This window comes from Falco peregrinus, chromosome 1, assembly GCF_023634155.1.
Source record: "Falco peregrinus isolate bFalPer1 chromosome 1, bFalPer1.pri, whole genome shotgun sequence".
NCBI classification, from domain to species: Eukaryota; Metazoa; Chordata; class Aves; order Falconiformes; family Falconidae; genus Falco; species Falco peregrinus.
This window is the reverse complement of record NC_073721.1, coordinates 28,943,148-28,962,157: the sequence shown is the minus strand read 5'-3', so window position 1 is coordinate 28,962,157 and position 19,010 is coordinate 28,943,148. Positions and strand designations below refer to the sequence as shown.

General features: G+C 50.6%; 1 protein-coding gene across 13 annotated transcripts in view; it reads left to right on the top strand.

The window, feature by feature from the left end:
• Positions 1 to 18,898, top strand: part of LCOR (ligand dependent nuclear receptor corepressor) — an 81,290-nt gene extending 62,392 nt beyond the window's left edge. For all 13 annotated transcript variants that reach the window (XM_055790115.1, XM_055790120.1, XM_055790107.1 and 10 more), the window contains one exon: positions 14,076 to 18,898. In XM_055790115.1, coding sequence (XP_055646090.1) covers positions 14,076 to 18,579 — 4,504 coding nt within the window. In that variant the 3' untranslated portion in view covers positions 18,580 to 18,898. The remainder of the gene's footprint in view (positions 1 to 14,075) is intronic.
• Positions 18,899 to 19,010: the final 112 nt, after the last annotated feature.

Genomic DNA, 19,010 nt, shown 5'->3' with positions numbered 1-19,010 from the left:
GCTTTTATTCTCTCTGCAGCCACCAGCTCTCCCTCTGCAGAGGGGGCAGGTCCCCAGCTCCCGATTAACACAGGGAAAGCTCCAGCAACTCTCTCCTGCTGTCCCCCTGCACAGGGATGCAAGGCAAATTCAGCAGGCACGCCATGCTGCAACTGGCCCTTGTTTGAGACCCCTTGTTTACTTGCTCTTGGCCGTACTTTGGGTTGAACTACTTTTGACGTTATGCATTATTGATACTTGAAATGCTGAATGCTAAAAAGTAGGTTACAGTAAGTGCTGTATAATGGAACCCATGTGAGTTTAGGCATTTCTGCTAACCTTTCTGTTCGGTCCTAGGATAATTTTGAGGGCGATGCATAGGGATTTCCTGGCTTTAGGAAAACTTACAGTGCTGCACACTCTCTAGCCCAGGTTTGTTTTCTCCTGAGAAACTGTTCATTCTCAGCTTGTGTTATTGTAAAGTAGGCAAATTCAGGCTTGCGTTTGCTAACGTGATTTTTCAGTGCACACACCCCCCCCTTTTTTTTTTAAGATACTTAAATAACTGTTAGATTATAAACTAACTATTGTATTCCTTGTATACTAACACTGGTATTAAAAGCAAAAAGCAAAATGGAAAGGTAGCTGGGTCATTGGTTTAGCTTTGCTGGGCAAATCTCTCGTAATTTAAAAACTTGGTTTGACTAGAGACTGCATCTTACACATACTCAGGAATAGTGAGTCTTTATGTGTAAATAGCTTGAAAGCCTTGTGCTGTAAACTAGCATTTATCATATTTTTTTTGGTATGTCTGAATACATCTGTCAAATCTATGAAAATAGCCTTTAAAAGTGATGAACCATATTTCCATCTGCCATTCTTTAGGATGTATTACGCTCAGCAAGCGTTTCCCAGAACATTTTTAATCAACACTTTTAGTTCTGCGATTATCAGAAATACCAAGTTTTTCTGGTTTTCCTGGAGGACTTGCTGATGGTCTCTCACTGTTAAGCTGAAGTTGTTCAGCCTTAAGAATTTGAGAAGGTGCTCCTTTCTTTTAAAGCTGTTTTCTGTAGTACAAATACATATCATGATGAGAGTGCGCAAGATGTTGCACCCAGACCCAGAAAGAAGCATCCATGGCGTTGTCACAGAAGTAGAAAAGAAACATAATTAGGCCTGTTAGCTTAAAAAGTCTACTGCTAATTTACCTCGGCTTGTTTTGACTTGGGATGGGTTTTGAGCTGCTCCATTTTGTGCTGCTTCCATTACTGGAAGAGGCAGCTGCCTCTTCTGAACCTGCAGGAGCATATCTGGTCACCTTCTGAAGTAACACATCCTCCGTGGAACAGCAGTGGACTGTACCCCCACATACGCCTCGTTCACTTTCTGCAATCCAGATGCTCTAGCAGATGTGAAATGGAAGCCTCTGCTGATCGCCGTTGGTGAAAATGTGTACTTCTGCGAAGGGAAGAGCCGAAAACCTCAGGTCACTCGCTACCAGCAAAGTGTTGGGATTAGCACTAGACCTGAAAGTAGGCAACTCCCTGACCTCAGCACTGAGGTTTGTGAAACGGTCCTGTGTTGGAAATCAACTTCAGTTTTGTGAGTGAAGCTGATTTAATTCGGGAAATTGCTGAGCATCGCCATTTCATCTTCTTGTGCAACCAAAACTGAGCCGTCATCTCGTGGCTGCTCAAACAGCAGCAGCGCAAAGCTTGCTCAGGTGTCCCCATTGCTTGGGTGTCCCCAGTAAGGCGGTTCGCCACTGGTTTTCCTGCCTGAGCATGCTGAGCTCCCTAATTTCCTAGAGGTGTGACAAAAGTGGGTCTGGGGAGAGGATTTTAATCCTGATTTGGGAAGAATCAGGAGAAGAGTCAGCAAAGCACTAATTTCTTGGCTCTGGCAGATGCCCAGCTGTGGGTACTTGCTGAACTGTGGTTTTAACTGAAAATGAATAGCAGGTTCTTGGACCTGTGTAGGAATGCGATTCCTGTACAGAGGAACAGAGGGCACAGAACAAAAGCCATTTCAGGAACAGAGCTTGAAGTGTTGGGGGCAAATCCAGGAATATGGAGTTTGATACAGTGAAGATAGCGAAGAAATTAAAGTTGATCTTTTTAATACAGTTATTCTCTAGACCCTTTAATAGATGTTACAATGCTGGAAGGATCCCAGATAGCAAACCCATTTGTGGGAGTACTGTTTCCCCTGATATGGTACATTTGATGCAAACAACTCTGTGACTTAAAATCCAAGATGTTCTCAGTTGTCTAGCAGGAAATTCAGAAGAAATCTGAACAACTTCGCACTTGTGAATTGTGAATTAGTAAGTTCTTTCTTCCCCACCTCCTTGAAGACCCCAGACGACACAACCTTTAAAAGCTCTGGTTTAGCATCATGAAGAGGGAGCACAAAACAGTTGCATCTTATTTTTATAGGTCACTCTTAATGTATCAAAATTTACAGATCACATTTGAAAGAAAACTAAAAATCTTCTCTTGCCTCCTCCTCCTCTGCAGGTGTCATGCAGCCCTGCAGGAGGTCTATTCCATATGCACTTGACTAAAAGGCAGATTTTTGTATGAGATGGCTACAGCTCGTATCTCCAGGAACTGTTTAAAAGCTCAGCTAAAGTTAGAAGCGCTTCAGGTATATTTCAGAGCGTAGAAATATAAGCACTGCTGCCTGAAAATGCAAATTTTGCCTATATGAAAATACAGCTGCATCTTCCCAAAGGACCAACCAGAGTCTCAGGCTGCAGCCTACTGAGTGCCCGCAGTAATGCAGCGAAGGACAGGGCAGAGGCTTCACCGCAGCCTGTGCAAGAGCCAGTGGCAGGCCCAGCAGCCCGATTCTGCCAGCCCCTGCGGTGGCTCCTGCCTTGTCACCCGCTCTGCTGTCACCTGGGCCAGCTCAGCACAGCTTGGTGGCTACCTCTGCAGGGCTCCTGCCACCGGGCGCAGCTGGGACAGCCTTGGGCCGGCAGGAGGAGTGGTTTGTCTGTGCAAGGTTATCAGCAAACCGTAGAAATTACCGTGCTAAATAGGCAGTTTTGTTACACCTGCTAAGTTTTTTTTGTTTTCTCTTTTTGCTGACGTGCACCAAGATCCCATCATCACATGTCCCAGAACCCTCCTGCCCAGCTAATAAAGCGTAGGGATTGCTTAACTCATTTTGGAATGACATTCCTGATTTTGAAAGGGGCTTTTATGGTTTCCTTTCTTAAAGCTGAACCGTTGACTGTGCTTTCCTTCTCACTGAGCTTTAGAGGAAGGCTCTGACACTAATTGTTGAGAGTTACCCTGGCTCTGCAGGGGAAAAACTGACACTTAGGAGAAGCCAAAGAGCTTCCCCACACGTGTGAAGGTATTTTCACACACACAACTGATACCTGTGCTGGGACCTGTGCTCTAATCTAAGCCTGAGGTGCTTGCTTGGAGAATCCACTGGTTTCTGCCATGTTCCTCCTTCAGGTGAAAGTGGTGGTATAGTTTTTTCATGTTTTCAGATGTGCTGTGGTCACAGCTGGTGTATCTTCCTCAGATGCCTTTCAGGCCTTTAAAGCAAGTAGCTGCGTGTGAGGTGTTAGCAGTGGTTTCAAACTATTTGACTTTGAAAGGAGGCTGTCAAAAAAGACATTGTAGAATTCTGGTTTCGAATAAGCAGCTATCATAACAAGTGTACTCTGTATGGAAATACAAGTTTTCTCCTGATTTCTAGCCATCGAACATCAGCTTGAGATGGGAAAGCTAAACCAGCTTACTTGGTACCTGAAGTGTGTTCACTAATAACAAAGTTCTTTTGGACCATGGTGACAGCTACCTGACCTCACTGCTCACTGGAGTGCTGCCTAGCTGTCCTTCAAGGAGCTTTTCTGCTGAGGCATTAAAAAAAAGTAGATTTTAGCTCCTGTTTCAGGACTCATGTTGGCTTTTCTTGAATAGCTAGACACAAGGGTGTACAGTAAGGGTGACTGCTCAACTGCTTTTTAATTCTAGCCTTCTTGTCTATACCTGTCTTTATGTTGGTGCCTTTACTTCTGTTCGAGTGTAGACTGGATTGCTAACGGATAAAAGCAAAACCAGCATAACTCTGGTTTTAAAAGAAATACACCTTGTGGCTCTTTTAACGATGTTATGATTAAATTAGGAATAATAGTTAGTAACATAGCTTAAAATCAATAATGTAACCTTGCACAAAGTGACAAAGGTAGTGGCTTAGTGCTGCAAAGAGCAGATTGATCAGGTTTGGGTTTTGGCTGTTTTGGCTGTTCTTTTATAGCTCCCAAGTGGAAAAAGGGTCTTTCCTCGCAAGATTAGTAAGAGTAGTAAGTAGTAAGAGGCCTCAGCAGGGCAACAGGGAATCTGGTACTCAGCCTTTTGTGGGTAAAAAAATCCCCACGGTGTGCATGGTTTGGGCTCTGGTGTCGCCATCTAAATGTGTGAGTCGCTGCAAGGAGGATTTTTCAGAGGTGGTTTCGCTGTGATTTCTGGGGATGGTCACCTTCTGTATTTCTCTGGTCATATAAAGCACAGTAAAAATACCAGCATTCCGTTAGTGCTGTGGTCTCGTTACCACCACGTGGTTAAGCATGAGTTCATTTCTCTAAGCTTTCAGGGTTTGCATAGTGCACTTACTGCTAATACGATAAAAAATGTCTGCGGTAGAGGAGATCCGTGAGTGCTTGACGGGCAGCATGTGCTAATGGGTCATCATTGCTTTAGTTTCCTCTGCAAAGGTTAGGGACTCGTTTTCCTGATGGCCAGAACAGTGGGACCAGGGAGGTGCAGAAGTCAGGGGGAGGCAATCTGTGAAGGCATCTCGGGGGGGATCTGCCCGTCTGTGGTGCTCGCTCCTTCCTTGCTGCATGCGAGGAGTGATGAGTCACTTCTGCTTTTTCCAAAGGATCTGTTCCTTTGCAGGCATAAGCTGTTGTTGATAATTTTTTTCCTTTTATTTTTCCCTTTATGGCAAACCAGCAACTGGTGGGTTTTGTCCCCAGTATAAAGAAACAAACAAACAATACCTATCGCTGTGCTGCAGGAAGGAAAATTGTACGAAGATAAAGTACATTTTAACTGCAGTGTCCAAGTATAAAGCGTAAACTGCTAAAATCAAGGAGGCTTTAAATATGGTAAATAACCCTAAAGAAAATTGGGTGTATTAGTGGTGATAGCATGTTACATGCTAAGCAAGGTGTTGTTCCCTGCCTCACTTTGCCACTTAGATGGACAAAAATTGATGTGTGGGGGAGATGGGACCTTTTTCAGTGGACATTAGCAGTGGTCAGGTGAGGTTTGTATTCGTTAGTCTTCCCTTAGCCTGGAGATGTGTGACAGTATAAACAAAGGAGAAAAATAATTGTGGGCCAGGATACCAAGGTGAATTTTTGAGGTGAATAGACTCTCTTAAGAGGGGGAGGAAGGACAATAGTGTGTAACGCAATGGTTAAAAAAAAAAAGCGATAATGTGAGGGTTGTGCAGAAATGGAAGGATGAGAGGTTTGAGCTGAAGGGGAGGGGTGTGCATTAGCGCAGAGGAAACCTCTCCCCACTGGCATGCACAGAGACATTTCCTGCCTTATGTTTTGGTTTCTTAATAGTTATCTGACTATAAAATTAACCTATATCATTTAATGGTAGTTGAATGGCAGTTAAATTAACCCACTTTCAAAATAGAGCTTACCTAGCCCGTCAGCTCTGAGACAGCCTCGTCCCCAGGCATCTGGGGCTGCAATCCATTTCTCTGCCTTAACCTATTTCCCAAGTAGCCAGCCAAAGTGGCGCATCAGAAACAGAGTCTGCAGCTTAGCCTGGAAGCTGACAGAGAATACAGACACATATCAAACCGCTAGTTCATATTTCACAAGGCATTTTTGTGCAAAGAGGTGTAGCATCGGCACATGGGGAACACTGCCATTAGGAGTTGTGATACTGTTCCTATGAAGTGTGGCCTTGATTATCTAAGGCCAAATTACCTGAATCTCCAGGTTATCTGAAATGGGGTGATATCCCCCAACATCTGTTAATTACACCCAAGAAACCGTCTGCTCTCCAAATGCCTTCCACTGGCCCCTCCCAAGCTTTGGTGACAGGGTTGTGCTGAGTGCGCTCCAGCAAGCGCTCCACTTGGGTTTTCATATATCCATATTGGAAAAAAACACATATCCTGGATATATACAGGCTTTAAAATGCTTGAAGACTTCTAGAAGCAGCCAATGTGCCTATCTGAGCTGGGACCAACAATGTCTGCGGGGAGGGCATCGCATGCATTTGGGTTTTCTTCCACCCTGCAGTGTAGGTGTGGCGTCGGAGGGCACGGTGGGATTTATCGCAGTGCAGCACGTCCTGCTTGCAAGCAAACAAGTGCACCTTCGGTGCGGGGTTTGCTAGCTGTTGAACCTCTGCGGTTGCAGAGGCTCCAGCTGAGCTGCTGGTGCATGCCTGAGGGCTGGATAGGGAGAGCTTTGTCCCTAGTTTACGGCAGGCCAGACAGGGAGCTGGCAGCAACGAGCTGGGGAGCAGGGGAGAGGCCACACTCCTGCCTCACCTCGGGGCCAGAGCCAGCATGCGTTCGGGACTTAAAGACATTCAGGGCATCCCTCCCTGCTCCATAGGACTGATCCCTGTGGTTCATTCTCCCTTGCCTTAAGTGGGTGCTGCATTTTAAAAACATGTGCAAACCTGTGAACCTGTGAAAATCATAGTGAGAACTTTTTTTTTTTTTGCCCTGCACGCTTTTGTTATCTGTCTTCTGGTGCTATCTGGTTTTCTATTCTGGTCTTCTGGTGCTATCTATTCTTCTGGAGCACCTAGCTCAGGGAAGATGCTGAGTACTGCCTCAGAGAGAAAGACTCATGGTAATTTATTTTTTTTTCCTTAAAGGGGAGATCCCAGATGTCCTTGATAATTAGAAAAATTAGCAAGGACAATTCTGGAAAGGCTTTGGAAGCTAGTATGTAGAATAATGTTTCCAACATGATATATTTCCCTTGGTTTTAAAGCAATAGCTCAGTGGTAAGATTTTTAATTAATTAGTCATTAAATATTGTATTAGAAGTACCACAAGTGATGATAAACTACTCTAGAATATGGTTGGGTTAGTTATTTAGGGAAGGTGGGAGTGGAGGAAGTGATGACAGAAATATGGAAAAGATAAACTTATTTGAGGTTGCTATTGTTGTTTTTTTTAATGTAAAACCATCTTTGGTTTGTTTGATTTTTATTTGGCTGTAGGTGGGGAGAGGTGATTTTTAATATTTAACTACTTTAAAAATAAATAAACTAAAAGACACTACTCTGAAGGGTTAAAAGTCTGAATCTGTGATGGATGTCTGTTGTTTATCCAGTCAATTGGCTTATTGTACAACCTGGATACTTCCATGAATACATGCAGCCCCTAACAAACAAAACCATCTATAACTTGTTTCTTCCTGCTTTTCAGTGGAAATGCAAGCTCAGTCCATCCCCACGTGCATCACCAAGGACAGCGTAAATTTGGGGGCCTTGAAAACCCCGCAGCAATACTTGCATAGTTACTTTGGCTGTGCTTTGCACACCTTCAGCTTTTAATTTAGAGAAGAAAAATGCTTTTTCTCCTTCCTAGCTGTTGTGTGGAGCCTCAGCTCTTTCTGTGCTGCTCTTCTATTTTTTTTCATTGCAGCGAGAGAAAATTACTGTAGCACCCACAGAGGTGTGAAGGGACTCATTCATCTGTGTGGGGAGTGTTAGGTGCCAGGCATATTTCTGAGGATTGAAATACAGGCATTTAAACTAGTACATCCCGAGTCAGCCTTTGACCGGGGCTTTGGGAGATGAGCTCCAGGAAATCTTGCTGCAGTGGCTCACACTATTCGTGCCCACGGCTGTTTTGCCCAGCCCCTGCAAGGGATCGCTGCATCCCAGAGCAGTGCCAGCAGAATGAAAAGTGTCCCCCCATCTCCACCTCTCAAAGCACAAGATCTTTGTTGCAACTATGAATGAAGATGGGTTTGAGCATGATACCGCCTGTCAAATGGAGCAGGGAAGATACAGCGTGCGTTGCCTTTTGCCTCCCTGGATAGTGATTTCTGGCAGAGAGCTGGCAGCAGCCGTGGCTCCGTGTCCACTGCAGTGACACTGGTGTGGGCTTCTACTGCAAGACACGGTGCCGCCTCCAGCCTCAGCCCAGTGCCTTTCCCCGTGGTGTTTGCTTTTGCACAGCTATTCCAGCAAGCAGAACCGGGGCTGGCAGAGGACTTATTTCCCCCTTCTGCAGGGTAAGACCCTCGTGTGGCTCTGCATGCAGGCCCCCCCCGGCACTGGGGAAAGCGAGCCCACCTTTGGCAACCTACAGCCACAGCCGCTTTCCAGCACACATTTGGCACGCATGATTCCCAACGTGCCTGGGGCTGGGGTCAGCTCACCTGACTGCCAGTCGTGAGCGAGCTCCTCTTAAGAGGCTGCTCCTCCTTTGCAGTCTCTCAAAATGACATTTCCACTCGCCCTGAAAAATAAATTAAGTGGCTGAAACCAGCAAGGCTGGAGGTGCCAGCCGAGGGCAGCGAGACATGCTACCTTGGACCTTGGGGTCAAAGTGGGCATGGTCAGGTCTTTGGGTTCAGCTGATGGAGAGCATCACGTGCAAGTCAGGCTTTCTTCTTTCTCATCCATGTTTCTCAAATCTCTGTGTTTATCCAGGTTTCCAAGGCACCCTTCAGCTTGGTGAGGTGCTCCAGTGGTACCTCTGGTTTCGGGTGGTGTGAGGCAGCTCTCCACTGACTGCCATGGAGTCAGCTGTGTGGCAACAGAAGAGGGAGGGGAGAGGTCATCCCTGTAAAAATACTAAATTGGATTTTATAAGTTTATAGCTATGTTTTGTTTCTTTTACAGAGCTATAATCCTGAGGCTTAGAGTGGTCTGAAAGGAACAGAAACACTTAGCCTTGAACTTTTGTTCTGCTGCTGCTTCTTGTGCCTCTGAGGTACAAAACATAACTGTAAACTTATAATCAATCAAACCAGTGTTCAAGGGCTAAAAAAAAGAAACCCCAAAATGGCACAGGCTTCATGTTCAATAGTGAGAAACTTGGGGAGGGCAAACCAGAAGGTTGCAGTTGGCAATCAGCAGGTTTTCAGAGACTGGCTTCCCAGGTAGGTCGGTATGAACCAGCTGGTTTCTTTCTCCCTCTCTTTCTTCCCCCCCTTGCTCCCCCCTGCAGGATGCACTCTCCAGCCAGAGGCAGGCTGGGCTGCCCCTAAAGGTCTGTTTCTGACATTCACAAGCAGAACACGCCCAGCGTCACCCTGGTGCAACTGCAAAAGGGGAGGTGTAGCAACCCCATCAGTGGGTCGGAGGCACTGCTGGAGCCTGCTCTGTGAGGTGGGAAAAAGCTCTCTGGGCTGCTTAGAGTGAAATCCAGATAGCTTGGCTTTCCTCCCCATACTGTAAACCCTATACCTGTGCAGTCTATAGGTGTTACGGACAGACAAACCCCTGCCTTCCCCCAGCCCCACCATCCCCAGCCGCGTGGCCTTTGTTGGAAGCCCCAGGTCCCCCACAGCAAGAGATGGGGGAGGGTTGACTTCAAACTCCACTAAACAGTAGAGGCACAATGCAAACAAATGTATTGCAGCACGCAGCTATGCAAATAGCTTTAGAGCACAGCACGTTTTCCCCAGCATTAATTGCTGCACCGCCGGGGTTGCGTAGCAACAGCTCCGTTTGTGCCTCTGACAGCTCCTGCCCCTTGATGCCTCTGACACCTTCTGTGGCAGGCGGGGAAGGAGAACAGGGCTGCCCTGGGAAAGCTAGAAGGGCCAGGAGGTAGCGAGGGGCTCAGGTGGTAAGATTTGCTTGTGACACGGGGGTGTCTCCTGCTGGCACGGGGCGAGGCGCGCAGCGGGGCTGGAAGTGGGATGTTGGGGCGCAGGAGCAGGGGAGCCCCCAGCAGCCGCAGCACTGCGTAGGCAGCTTTCAAGGCTGGCAGCCAGAAAGGGCAGCCCTGCCATCTCCCAGGCTCTGTGGGAAAGCTCCCTGGCTGGTGGGTCGTCTCTCCCATCGCCCTGAATCCTTCTGGATACCCCATACAGGTTTGTGACTGCACTTGCAGCTTGGCTGTAGGTGTAGAGGGTCCCCAGGAAGTCGCCTCTCACTGGCCATGGATCTGCTTTAGGCTTGTGGCTTCTCCAGCCCTTGAGGGAGCTGAGACATTCTTCATGCACACCCAGAGCTGAGAGAGCCTCAGGCCCAGCCCTGTGGGAAGGGATGAGCCCAGGCACACAGGAGAAGGCTGCAGATCGTATGGGCAGCCCAGGGCTCCTTCTTGTCTGCTGAGCCCAGCAGCTTCTGTGGGGCTGCCCTGTGCCTCCCAAAAGGCAGGCTCTTCAGAGACAGGGCTGGCTGCCTCTTGAGAACAATCTTTCCTCCTGTTTAGAACCATATTCCCAGTTCCCATCCTCTGCATTCACCAGTCGATCTTCAGCTCCCGCTGTGCCTTTGCCAGCAGGGCTAAGGAACCTGTTAGTACTCATCACCTTCCCCCAGGAAGGCACTTCAGCTCTGCCATCAGCTCACCTCTCCTCTCCTCTTTTGTAAGCCATGTAAACAAGTAGTTTATCTGCAACAGCTTATACAGTCCGTAAGCAACCCTGCCTGAAGCCGTGGGGCATGCGAAATAAGTTCTTCTATTACACCTGAGCATGAAACAAGCTTTTCTCCAAAACTGCCTTAAGCAGGGAGGATGTGGGCAATCCTGCATTCATCGGCCGCCAAGCAAGAGGATGGCCATGGGCATGTTTTATTTAGTAGTAATAGCCAGAACAGACAGGAATGGTGGGAAATGCTGGGCAGGCACCAAGGCACACGGATTAGCAGGTTCCAGGGAGCACAGAGCTGTGTCTGGGAGATCTGAGGAGGGAGAGGCACAAGCTGTCGCTCAGCATCCTGGGGGGACAGGGAGAGGAAGGACTGGGGTGGGATTCAGCCATGCTTGGAGCCTGGCTGCAGGTGGCAGGGAGAGCTCTGCTCAAGGTTATCCTTTGAAACCCAGAAAAAGGCGATGCTGCCTGCAGCTTCCAAACAGGGATGGACTGGGGAAGGAGCAGGTGGTTCAAGGTGAGAAGTTGCAGCCCATCTTTGAGCCAAAGTGATGTGAAAGCAGAGGACCCCGAGCACAAAACGCCCACAGAAGCAGGTGAACTGTGTCACTGAGTATGAGATGGGTCTTCTAAGGACAAAAGGCATCAAAGCTGAATGGATTTATTTCCTTTATCAAGCAGGAAAAATATTTACCTGTTTTTAAAATCTACAGCTTGACAGGCTGTGTGTATCTCAGATTGGCTTCTTGGAGTACAGTGGGGCAGATAAGGTGAAAATGAGCACCGGACTCAGTCACACTTCGGAGGAAGAAAGTAGGTGAGGGTGAGGCAGAAATGCCACCGGGAGCCTTTAGGACCAGGGAGCCCCAGTTCCCTCACCATACTAGTGGAATGTGGGTCTCTTCCAGCCCTGCACACCGGTGCGGAGCAGGCGTGACCTGAGACCAGCTGCGTTTGGCATCGCTGCTGCAAGGCAAGGAAGGACCGTGACCAGCCACTTTGGTCCCTTCTCCCAAACGGGGGACTCCCTACACAGCCCTGCAATCTCCTCCCTCGGCAGGCATCGCCCAGCCTGTAGCTCGCCTCTTCTTCCTCACCACCCGCCCGGGCAACCTCTTCCCCTGTGCCATGGGCTCTTCCTTCGCAGCCATTTGTGTGCAGCACCCGAGGGCGCCCTGGCAAGGAGGGAGCTGGCTGCTTCGCCACCATAACCCCTTCCCGAGGCTGCCCGAGTGGGGCGGTGGGGTGGGCCAGGGCAGGGCCACACCTCTGCTGCTGCCGGTATAAATTCAGGCTGGCTGGGGAAGATGGCTGCTGCTCTTAGGAGCTGGGCTTGCAAGCAGGTAAGAGGAAAGCAACCGCCCTCTTTGCAAAGGTGGAGAAAAAGCTGTTCTGAGCTCTGCCTCTTGCAAAGCCCCCTGCTCCAAGCTCTCCTCTTGCAGGGGGGTGAAAGGTTTTTTATCCCCTTTGTTATTCAGCAGGGCAAGGGGAGGAGCTGGGCTGTGTAAGAGATCCTGGCTGACATAACCCTTCCAATACAGAGCTCTGGAGAGGGGCCAGGTTGTACCTGAACATTTTTATTTAAACTAATCCCAGGCATTGCAAATTGAAAGTCATCACAGCGCCAGGTAGAACCAGTTGAGACGGTTGCTGGAGGGCGTTTTTCTCGCCTGGGTGTAGTAAAGCAGTCTCGAGGTACGTTGTTTATCGCTAACCCTGGGAGTATGTTCTGGAAGTGCTGGAGCGTGTTCGGTGAGCCGAGAGCACTCAGCCTTTCCGGGCAGTTTGGGGGAAACCCTGCCCCAGAAGTCTTTAAGGAAACTGAGTGGCTGTGACTGGGAGGTGAAGCCTTGTTATGCTTAAAGTTTTGGGCAAACTGGAAAGCAGAGGAGTGGCTAGCAGATGCTCAGGGCAGGTTTGGCTGCAGCCTAGCATTTCTGGGCAAACAGGAGACCGGCTGCCACCTGGCCAGCTCCTGGGCACCTTTCCCTGCCCTTTGCTGAATTTGGGAGCAGATCCCACGAGCCGGGGGAAGCAGGTTGCTGGAGGTGCCTCAGCGGCACTTGTCAGTTCAAAGAGAGCAGCCAGCAAGCAGTAAGTAAGCAGCAGGTGAGGGCTGCCCGGGGCCGGCTCCAGCACGCCGGCTGCCACCGTGCATGGCTGGTTCTGGTCCCTGGCTTTCCTTCTTCCTTCTCTCTGCCGACAGCTCCTCCGAGCCAGGACTCTTCCTCCTTGTCCACCTGTCAAGCCCTGTGCCTGGCAGCTTGGGGAGGGGAAAACCCACTCCACATAAAGCTGCTTTTCCCCACCCTGGCCCCGAACGTTGCCGTAAGTGTTGCCCCCCCCCCCGACCCAGCCAAGCAAGTGAGTTCGGCATCTGATGCTGGGGTGGAGAGCAAGGCTGTAGCGGGGGAGGGAAACAACTCTCACTCCTCTGGTACGAGGCCAGGAGGTGCAAAGTGCAACTGTTACTGCAAAGCAATCTGGCATTGCTGGCAAAGATCCTGTACCGGGCAGCACCGGTGCCAAGGCGTGCGGCCCCTTCAGTTTGGCGAGGACTGGGTGGGAATCACCTCCGCTGCCATTGGGAACAGATAGTTTTGATAACAGTACCTGGCACGGCACTCCTGATGAGTTCATGCAAACCCTGGGTAATTATCCCATAACCTTCCACTGATAAGTCCTAATTAGTGGCCTCTGCCAAGCAGGTAAATGATAATCGCCTCGGTTTGAGAGCTAGCTAGTGGCAGCGATCCTGTGCTGTAGCACACCTTTCTGGGCAGCCACTGCGTGTTGACAGTCAGCCCATCAGCTGCAGAGCCACTTTATTAAATGGCAGTAAATCAAAGGTCAGTGCAAATGGCAAGGCACCACGCCACACAAGGGTGCATTGCTATCTGCACATCCTGCAGGCTGGGAGCTCACCCAAATTTCTGCACTGATTACAGAGGAAGCGCAGACCTGCTCGGTTTGTTGTAGATTCATCTTCTGCCACTGAGGTGTAAGCAGACTTTGAAGACTTACATAGTTCAGGATTTCTGGCATCTAGTTGCTCAGCTGGGATGCTACTCTGCTCCCATCCCACGTGGCTGTTCAGGTTGAGCATACAGGGGCGTGCAGTCATCCTGGTGGGTCCCAGAAGTGCTGGGTCTTCCACACTGGGCACCGTGCAGATACTAAATCTGATTCTCACTGGAAAACTTAGGTTTGCTTTGAACATGTCATGTGGTGCCTACACACCAGGATGTCCTAGGCAGAAATGTGATTGTGGGTGCTGTGGCAGTGAGAGACAAACAACAGTGCAGTCCGTGTCCTGCCAGCACTATGCATATGTAAGTGTGCGTGCTGGGGACTGAAGAGATAACTGCGAGCCCCATGACAGCAGGATGCTTGATCTTACCTGGAGGTCAGGCAAGTGATATGCCTGAATGGGAAGAGAAGGGTTATTCCAGTTTTGCAGCATAAACTTTTATTCCCTGGGACATGTTACTGATTGCTTCTCTCTTTGTCTCTCTAGTGAGGATGCAGCAGACACAATAGCAATAGACTCTAACAATCAGCCGAAGTCTCCACTGGAAAAGTTTATGGTCAGACTGTGCACACATCACCAGAAGCAATTCATTCGTGTGCTGAACGACATATACACTGAAGTACAACCAGACTCTGAAGGCCAGCAGTTGTCTGAATCCGAGACCATGGAGGCCTCTACTTGTGGCTCTGGTTGTAGCCAGCGAAGCACTGAAAATCAGGATAAGGGTGCTACTTGTACTGAATCAAAGCCCCCTTCTTCCTCGGACCCAGGACAGTCGGGGTCCGATATCCCCCTGCATGTTACAGGACAAGCCCCGAAGCAGCCGATGGAGCTGAAGTCTCTGGACAGAGCAGAGAGCTCCAGTCCTGCTTTGAGAAGGGACTTCTCCGAGCTCCCCATCACCAGACTTCGTTCTGCTAGTCCAAAGGATAGCTCCACCCAGGGATACCTCAGCGCGTTGAACTCTTCCTCTTTGAATTTCCATCATGCCGCAAAGACCCTGGAAGGGCAGCAAGCTGCTGGGCATGAGCAAGAAGCCGGTGTGAGAAAGTGTGAGGACAATAAAGAGCAGCTAGCAGGTAAGACTCTCGTGGAAGGTTATATCTCGGTCAAAGTGGCAAATGTGAATGGCAGCGAGGACAGCTTAGACAGCTGTCTGGGGTCCCAAAAGAGCTCTTTCAGAGCTCTGCCAGAAGAGTCCTGGGATCCCAGCTTTGCGGTGACCCCCCCTCGCAGAGCTGACAAAGAGAACACTTTGCAATGCAGCTCGAAAGCATCTTTGCACCAGGACTTAGACGCAAAAGAACAAGATGCGAGACCAAAGCAAGAAAACCACCTGCACGCCACAGCCAAGGGCAAGGCAGGCTGCCACCTGCACCTGGCTGACAAGGGCCCGCTTGACAAGTCCAAAGAGGGCTGGCTGCCCACCACCGCCGCGCCAGCCGCCCACCGGACACCCAGCGGGCATCCCCGCGCCAAGGCAGCCCCCCTCAGATCCACTCGGAAGAACAAGAAGGCATCAGGGCTGAGGATCAATGACTATGACAACCAGTGTGACGTGGTCTACATCAGCCAGCCCATCACCGAGTGCCATTTTGAGAGCCAGCGGCTGGTGTCGTCCCGCAAGACAGCAAGGAAGAGCACGCGGGGGTATTACTTCAACGGGGAGTGCTGTGAGCTCCCGACGGTGCGCACGCTGGTTAAGAGCTCCCGGGTGGAGGAGAGGGGGAGCAGCCCGGCACTGCGAGCAGAGACCCTCGTAAGCGCTAAGCCACCCCTGGTGCTCTCGGTGGAGGGGTCTGCTGGGGCAGGGCGGGAAGGCGAGAAGAGGGTTTCCCTGCGGCTCCTGGCTAAAGGGGCACCAACCAGCCAAGAAACGAAAGAGAGAGCTGAGCCAGCCTCTGTGCAGCCCTGGGATACCCGGGCGCTGCGGTCGAGGGAAGCCACCATGGCCATGCCCTTCTTCTCCCTCTCTGCTCCACCCAGCCCCCAGAAAGAGGACAGCTCAGCCAGCTCGCTGCCCCCCAGCTCCCCTCCTGCTGAAGGAGGGGGGATGAGAGTGGGAGGCACCATCCCCTGGGAAGCTGGCAGCAGCCTGGGCTCCTCCAGGGACAGCAGTGGCGGCGGGCAGGCCGCCGATTTTGCTGCCCTTCCCGTCTCAGAAGTGCCCAGCGGGGAGGAATGTTGTCCAGGCTCTGACGTACAAACTGATCCAGGCCTCCCCACCAGCCCAGAGCTAAAGTCCCTGTTGCAGCCCTCTGCTACTGCAGACACAGCACCCCTGGCGCATGATGGTGCTACAGATCCAGCCCAGCTTCCAGGCGCGGAGGATGCGGAGCCCTGCGGGCTGTGTCTGGCAGAGCCCTGCCCACGCTCGCCAGGCTGGGAGGGTCCTGATGAGCCCCTTGCCACCATGAATGGGGAAAGTCCCCCCGAGCCCCCTGCCAGCTTGCAGTGTGTGGATGTGAACAGAGGCATCGATGATAAACCAGAAGCCAAATTACTGAGCATGGTGGGTGACGGTGCCCTTCAGCAAGAGGAGGCTGTGCCAGCCAGCACAACCCTCCCTGAAATCTCAGAAGAGGAGGCAGTGCAGAGTAACAGCCCGGCAGGTGAAAAAGAGCCCATTGAAGGGGAGATGCCACCTGAACCTGATGGCTCAGACACTGCAGGAAAAGGCTCTGTCTCTTCCAAGGACAGTCTAGACAAGAAGCGAAAGAAAGGCAGGAGAGTGCTTGTGGCATCGGACCGGCGCCTCCGAAGCCAGCAATCTCAGTCACCCGCCGAGGGCAGTGCTGAGGATACTGGTTCTTCCAGCTCTGTGCAGCTTCCTTGCCTTCAGATCAAACTCTCCAAGAGCCCTGGCGCTAAGCGGTTCAAGAGAGAAGTGCACCTGGATGGGGCAGCATCCATGCACTTCCCAAACGACTGCTTCCCCAATGTGCTGCTCAAAACCAGCGAGGGGCCGGGCACCGACCAGGCTCCAGAGAGCATCGCTGAGAAGCGGCCAGGTGAGGAGAATGGTGTCACTACCAGACAAACCTACAAAAGCATCTTAGCGAAAGAGACTGTGGCAGAGGGAGAAAACTCCTCTAAAGATGACCCTCCTGCTAATGGCAGCCAAAGTCAACAGGGTGAGATGCAGGAAATCAGCATTCAGGCTGATTCTGAGAAGAGAAGCATTCTCCTTCCTCCAGAGAGCAGCGTGCCCGCAAACGATACCGAGCAAGTGGATGTGAAACCAGGCGATGCCAGTGCAAAGGATGAGGAGAGCCCTGACAGTGCCATGGATGTGAGCAGGCTGGAGAATTATAAGCTGGTGGCCAGTTCACCTTCATGTCCCAGCAGCAGAGGGGGAAGCAAGCATCTTCCAGCAAAGGCCGTGAAGCATAAAAAGGTCGCCCTGCAGTTTTATAACTTAAGAAATGCACCCGCCCCCGTAGACACTGCAAAAAAGAGCACACCAGGGAAGGAGTCTATGCAAGCGATCCCCAAACCGAGGGACGAACGCAGTTCAGGGAATGATGACTCCCCGGTGTTGGAGGACATAGACATGGCTGACAGCAAACCAAAGTTCATGGAGTGGTGTGCTGAAGAGGAGAACCAGGAGCTCATTGCTGAGTTCAACACCCAGTACATGAAAGTTCAGAAGGGCTGGATTCAGCTGGAAAAGGAGGTGCAGCCACCCCCCAAGGTAAAGAACAAAGCCGACAAACTGAAAGAGATCTGGAAAAGCAAGAAAAGGACAAGGAAAAGTAGAGGCTCGCTGGAAGTGCAGAAGCTTTCTCCCGTCCAGATGCTGTTTATGAAGGCCTTTAAGCTGTCTGACATCTGCCAGTGGTTTCTGGAGACAACTGAAACCAGGTCTCTAGTGATTGTGAAGAAACTCAACACCCGTCTTCCAGGGGAGATCCCCCCCATCAAAGTTCCCATGCAGAAGTACTCCTCCTCCAGTCTCTACCCCAGCTCACTGCAAGCTGAACGGTTGAAAAAACATCTCAAGAAGTTTGCTGCCACTACCCCAGCTCGGAATAACCTGAAAAACCAAAAGCTTTGGGCCAAAATTCGGGAGAACACTGATAAAGCGGAGGCTGAAGAAGCCACCACTCCCAGCCAGATGTCTCCCACTGATGCCAGCACTGAGGACCTGAGCAAAGACAAAACTATCCAGCCTGCGCCCAGCCTGCCCACACAGGCCAGCACCAGGATCCTGCGCAAGTACTCCAACCTGCGGGGCAAGTTCCGAGCCCAGCACCGTGTGGTGAAGGCGGAGAAGAAGAGCGATGGCCCGGGGGACCACCTGTCCCTGGAGAGCAAGCAGAGCCGGAAAAGCGTGTGCATCAACCCACTGATGTCTCCAAAATTGGCCTTGCAGATCAAAGCAGATGCCTTTCCTGCTAAATCCCCATCGGTGGATGGGAGCGGGAAGGGGCGGAAGGGGAAGAGCAGGTCCCAGGAGGACCCCTTGCCCAAAGCCGACCTCCAGCTCAGCAGGAAGAGGAGGATGCTGAAGGAGAGCGGGAGCACCCAGGAGCGGTCTGGCTCCTCCACCAAGGACAAGCTGCCTGCCAAGAAGGCCAGTAAAATAAAACATTCGGAGGTCAGTGCAAAGGCTCCCGCCACCCGAAAGCAGGCTGCCATGGAGAGGAGCAATAAGCTGGCTAGGAAAATGTCTTTGAAAGACAAGAGAGCCCCGAAAAGGCAGCTGGAGAAGGTGCGGCTCCCCTTGCGGAAGGGAAAGGAGAACACGAGCAGACGGGCTGTGCTGCCCCCCGGCCAGGAGGAGCTGGCCAAGTCCCCGAAGCAGAAGCCTCTGGGGGAGTCCTCCACACGGTCGCAGAAGTTGGCCAACAAGAAGCCCAGCAGTGGGAAGACCCTGACAAGGTCCATGAAGAAGATGCAGGAGAGCAGCGGGTCACAGGGCAAGAGGAAGCTGAGGGCAAAAGTGGACTGTTCGCACAGCAAACGCTCGCGACTGGACCCGAAATAGCAAAGAACCGGTAGCCATGTACAAAACTGATGTATAGTAGTAACCCTTTACCATGCATTAACTAAAGCTGCTTTTATAAGCTGTAGCAAGCCTTTAAAAATCCGCAGTTAAAGGATAATGCCCGTGATTTTAGGCATCGGCAGATGTGTCTTGGACAGAGAAGAGGTCGGCCTGTCTGGCTCTGCTGTTCAGAAGGAAGTTTCTGCAGTTTGAACGTTCCTTGGGTTTTTTTTAAACTTGGAACTAGGCAGTTTTAGTTAAAAGTACAGTGCCTTATTTATCACTTTAAAAAATAAAAATAAGAAGCTCGTCTGTGTGATTTGGAGGCTTGCGTTTTATACTTGAGGCACAAGCACTTGTACTGTAGCAGAAAGAAAACCACCTTTGTGCACATGAAGTAGCTTTCGGCAGCCTTTGGGTGCACGCAAACA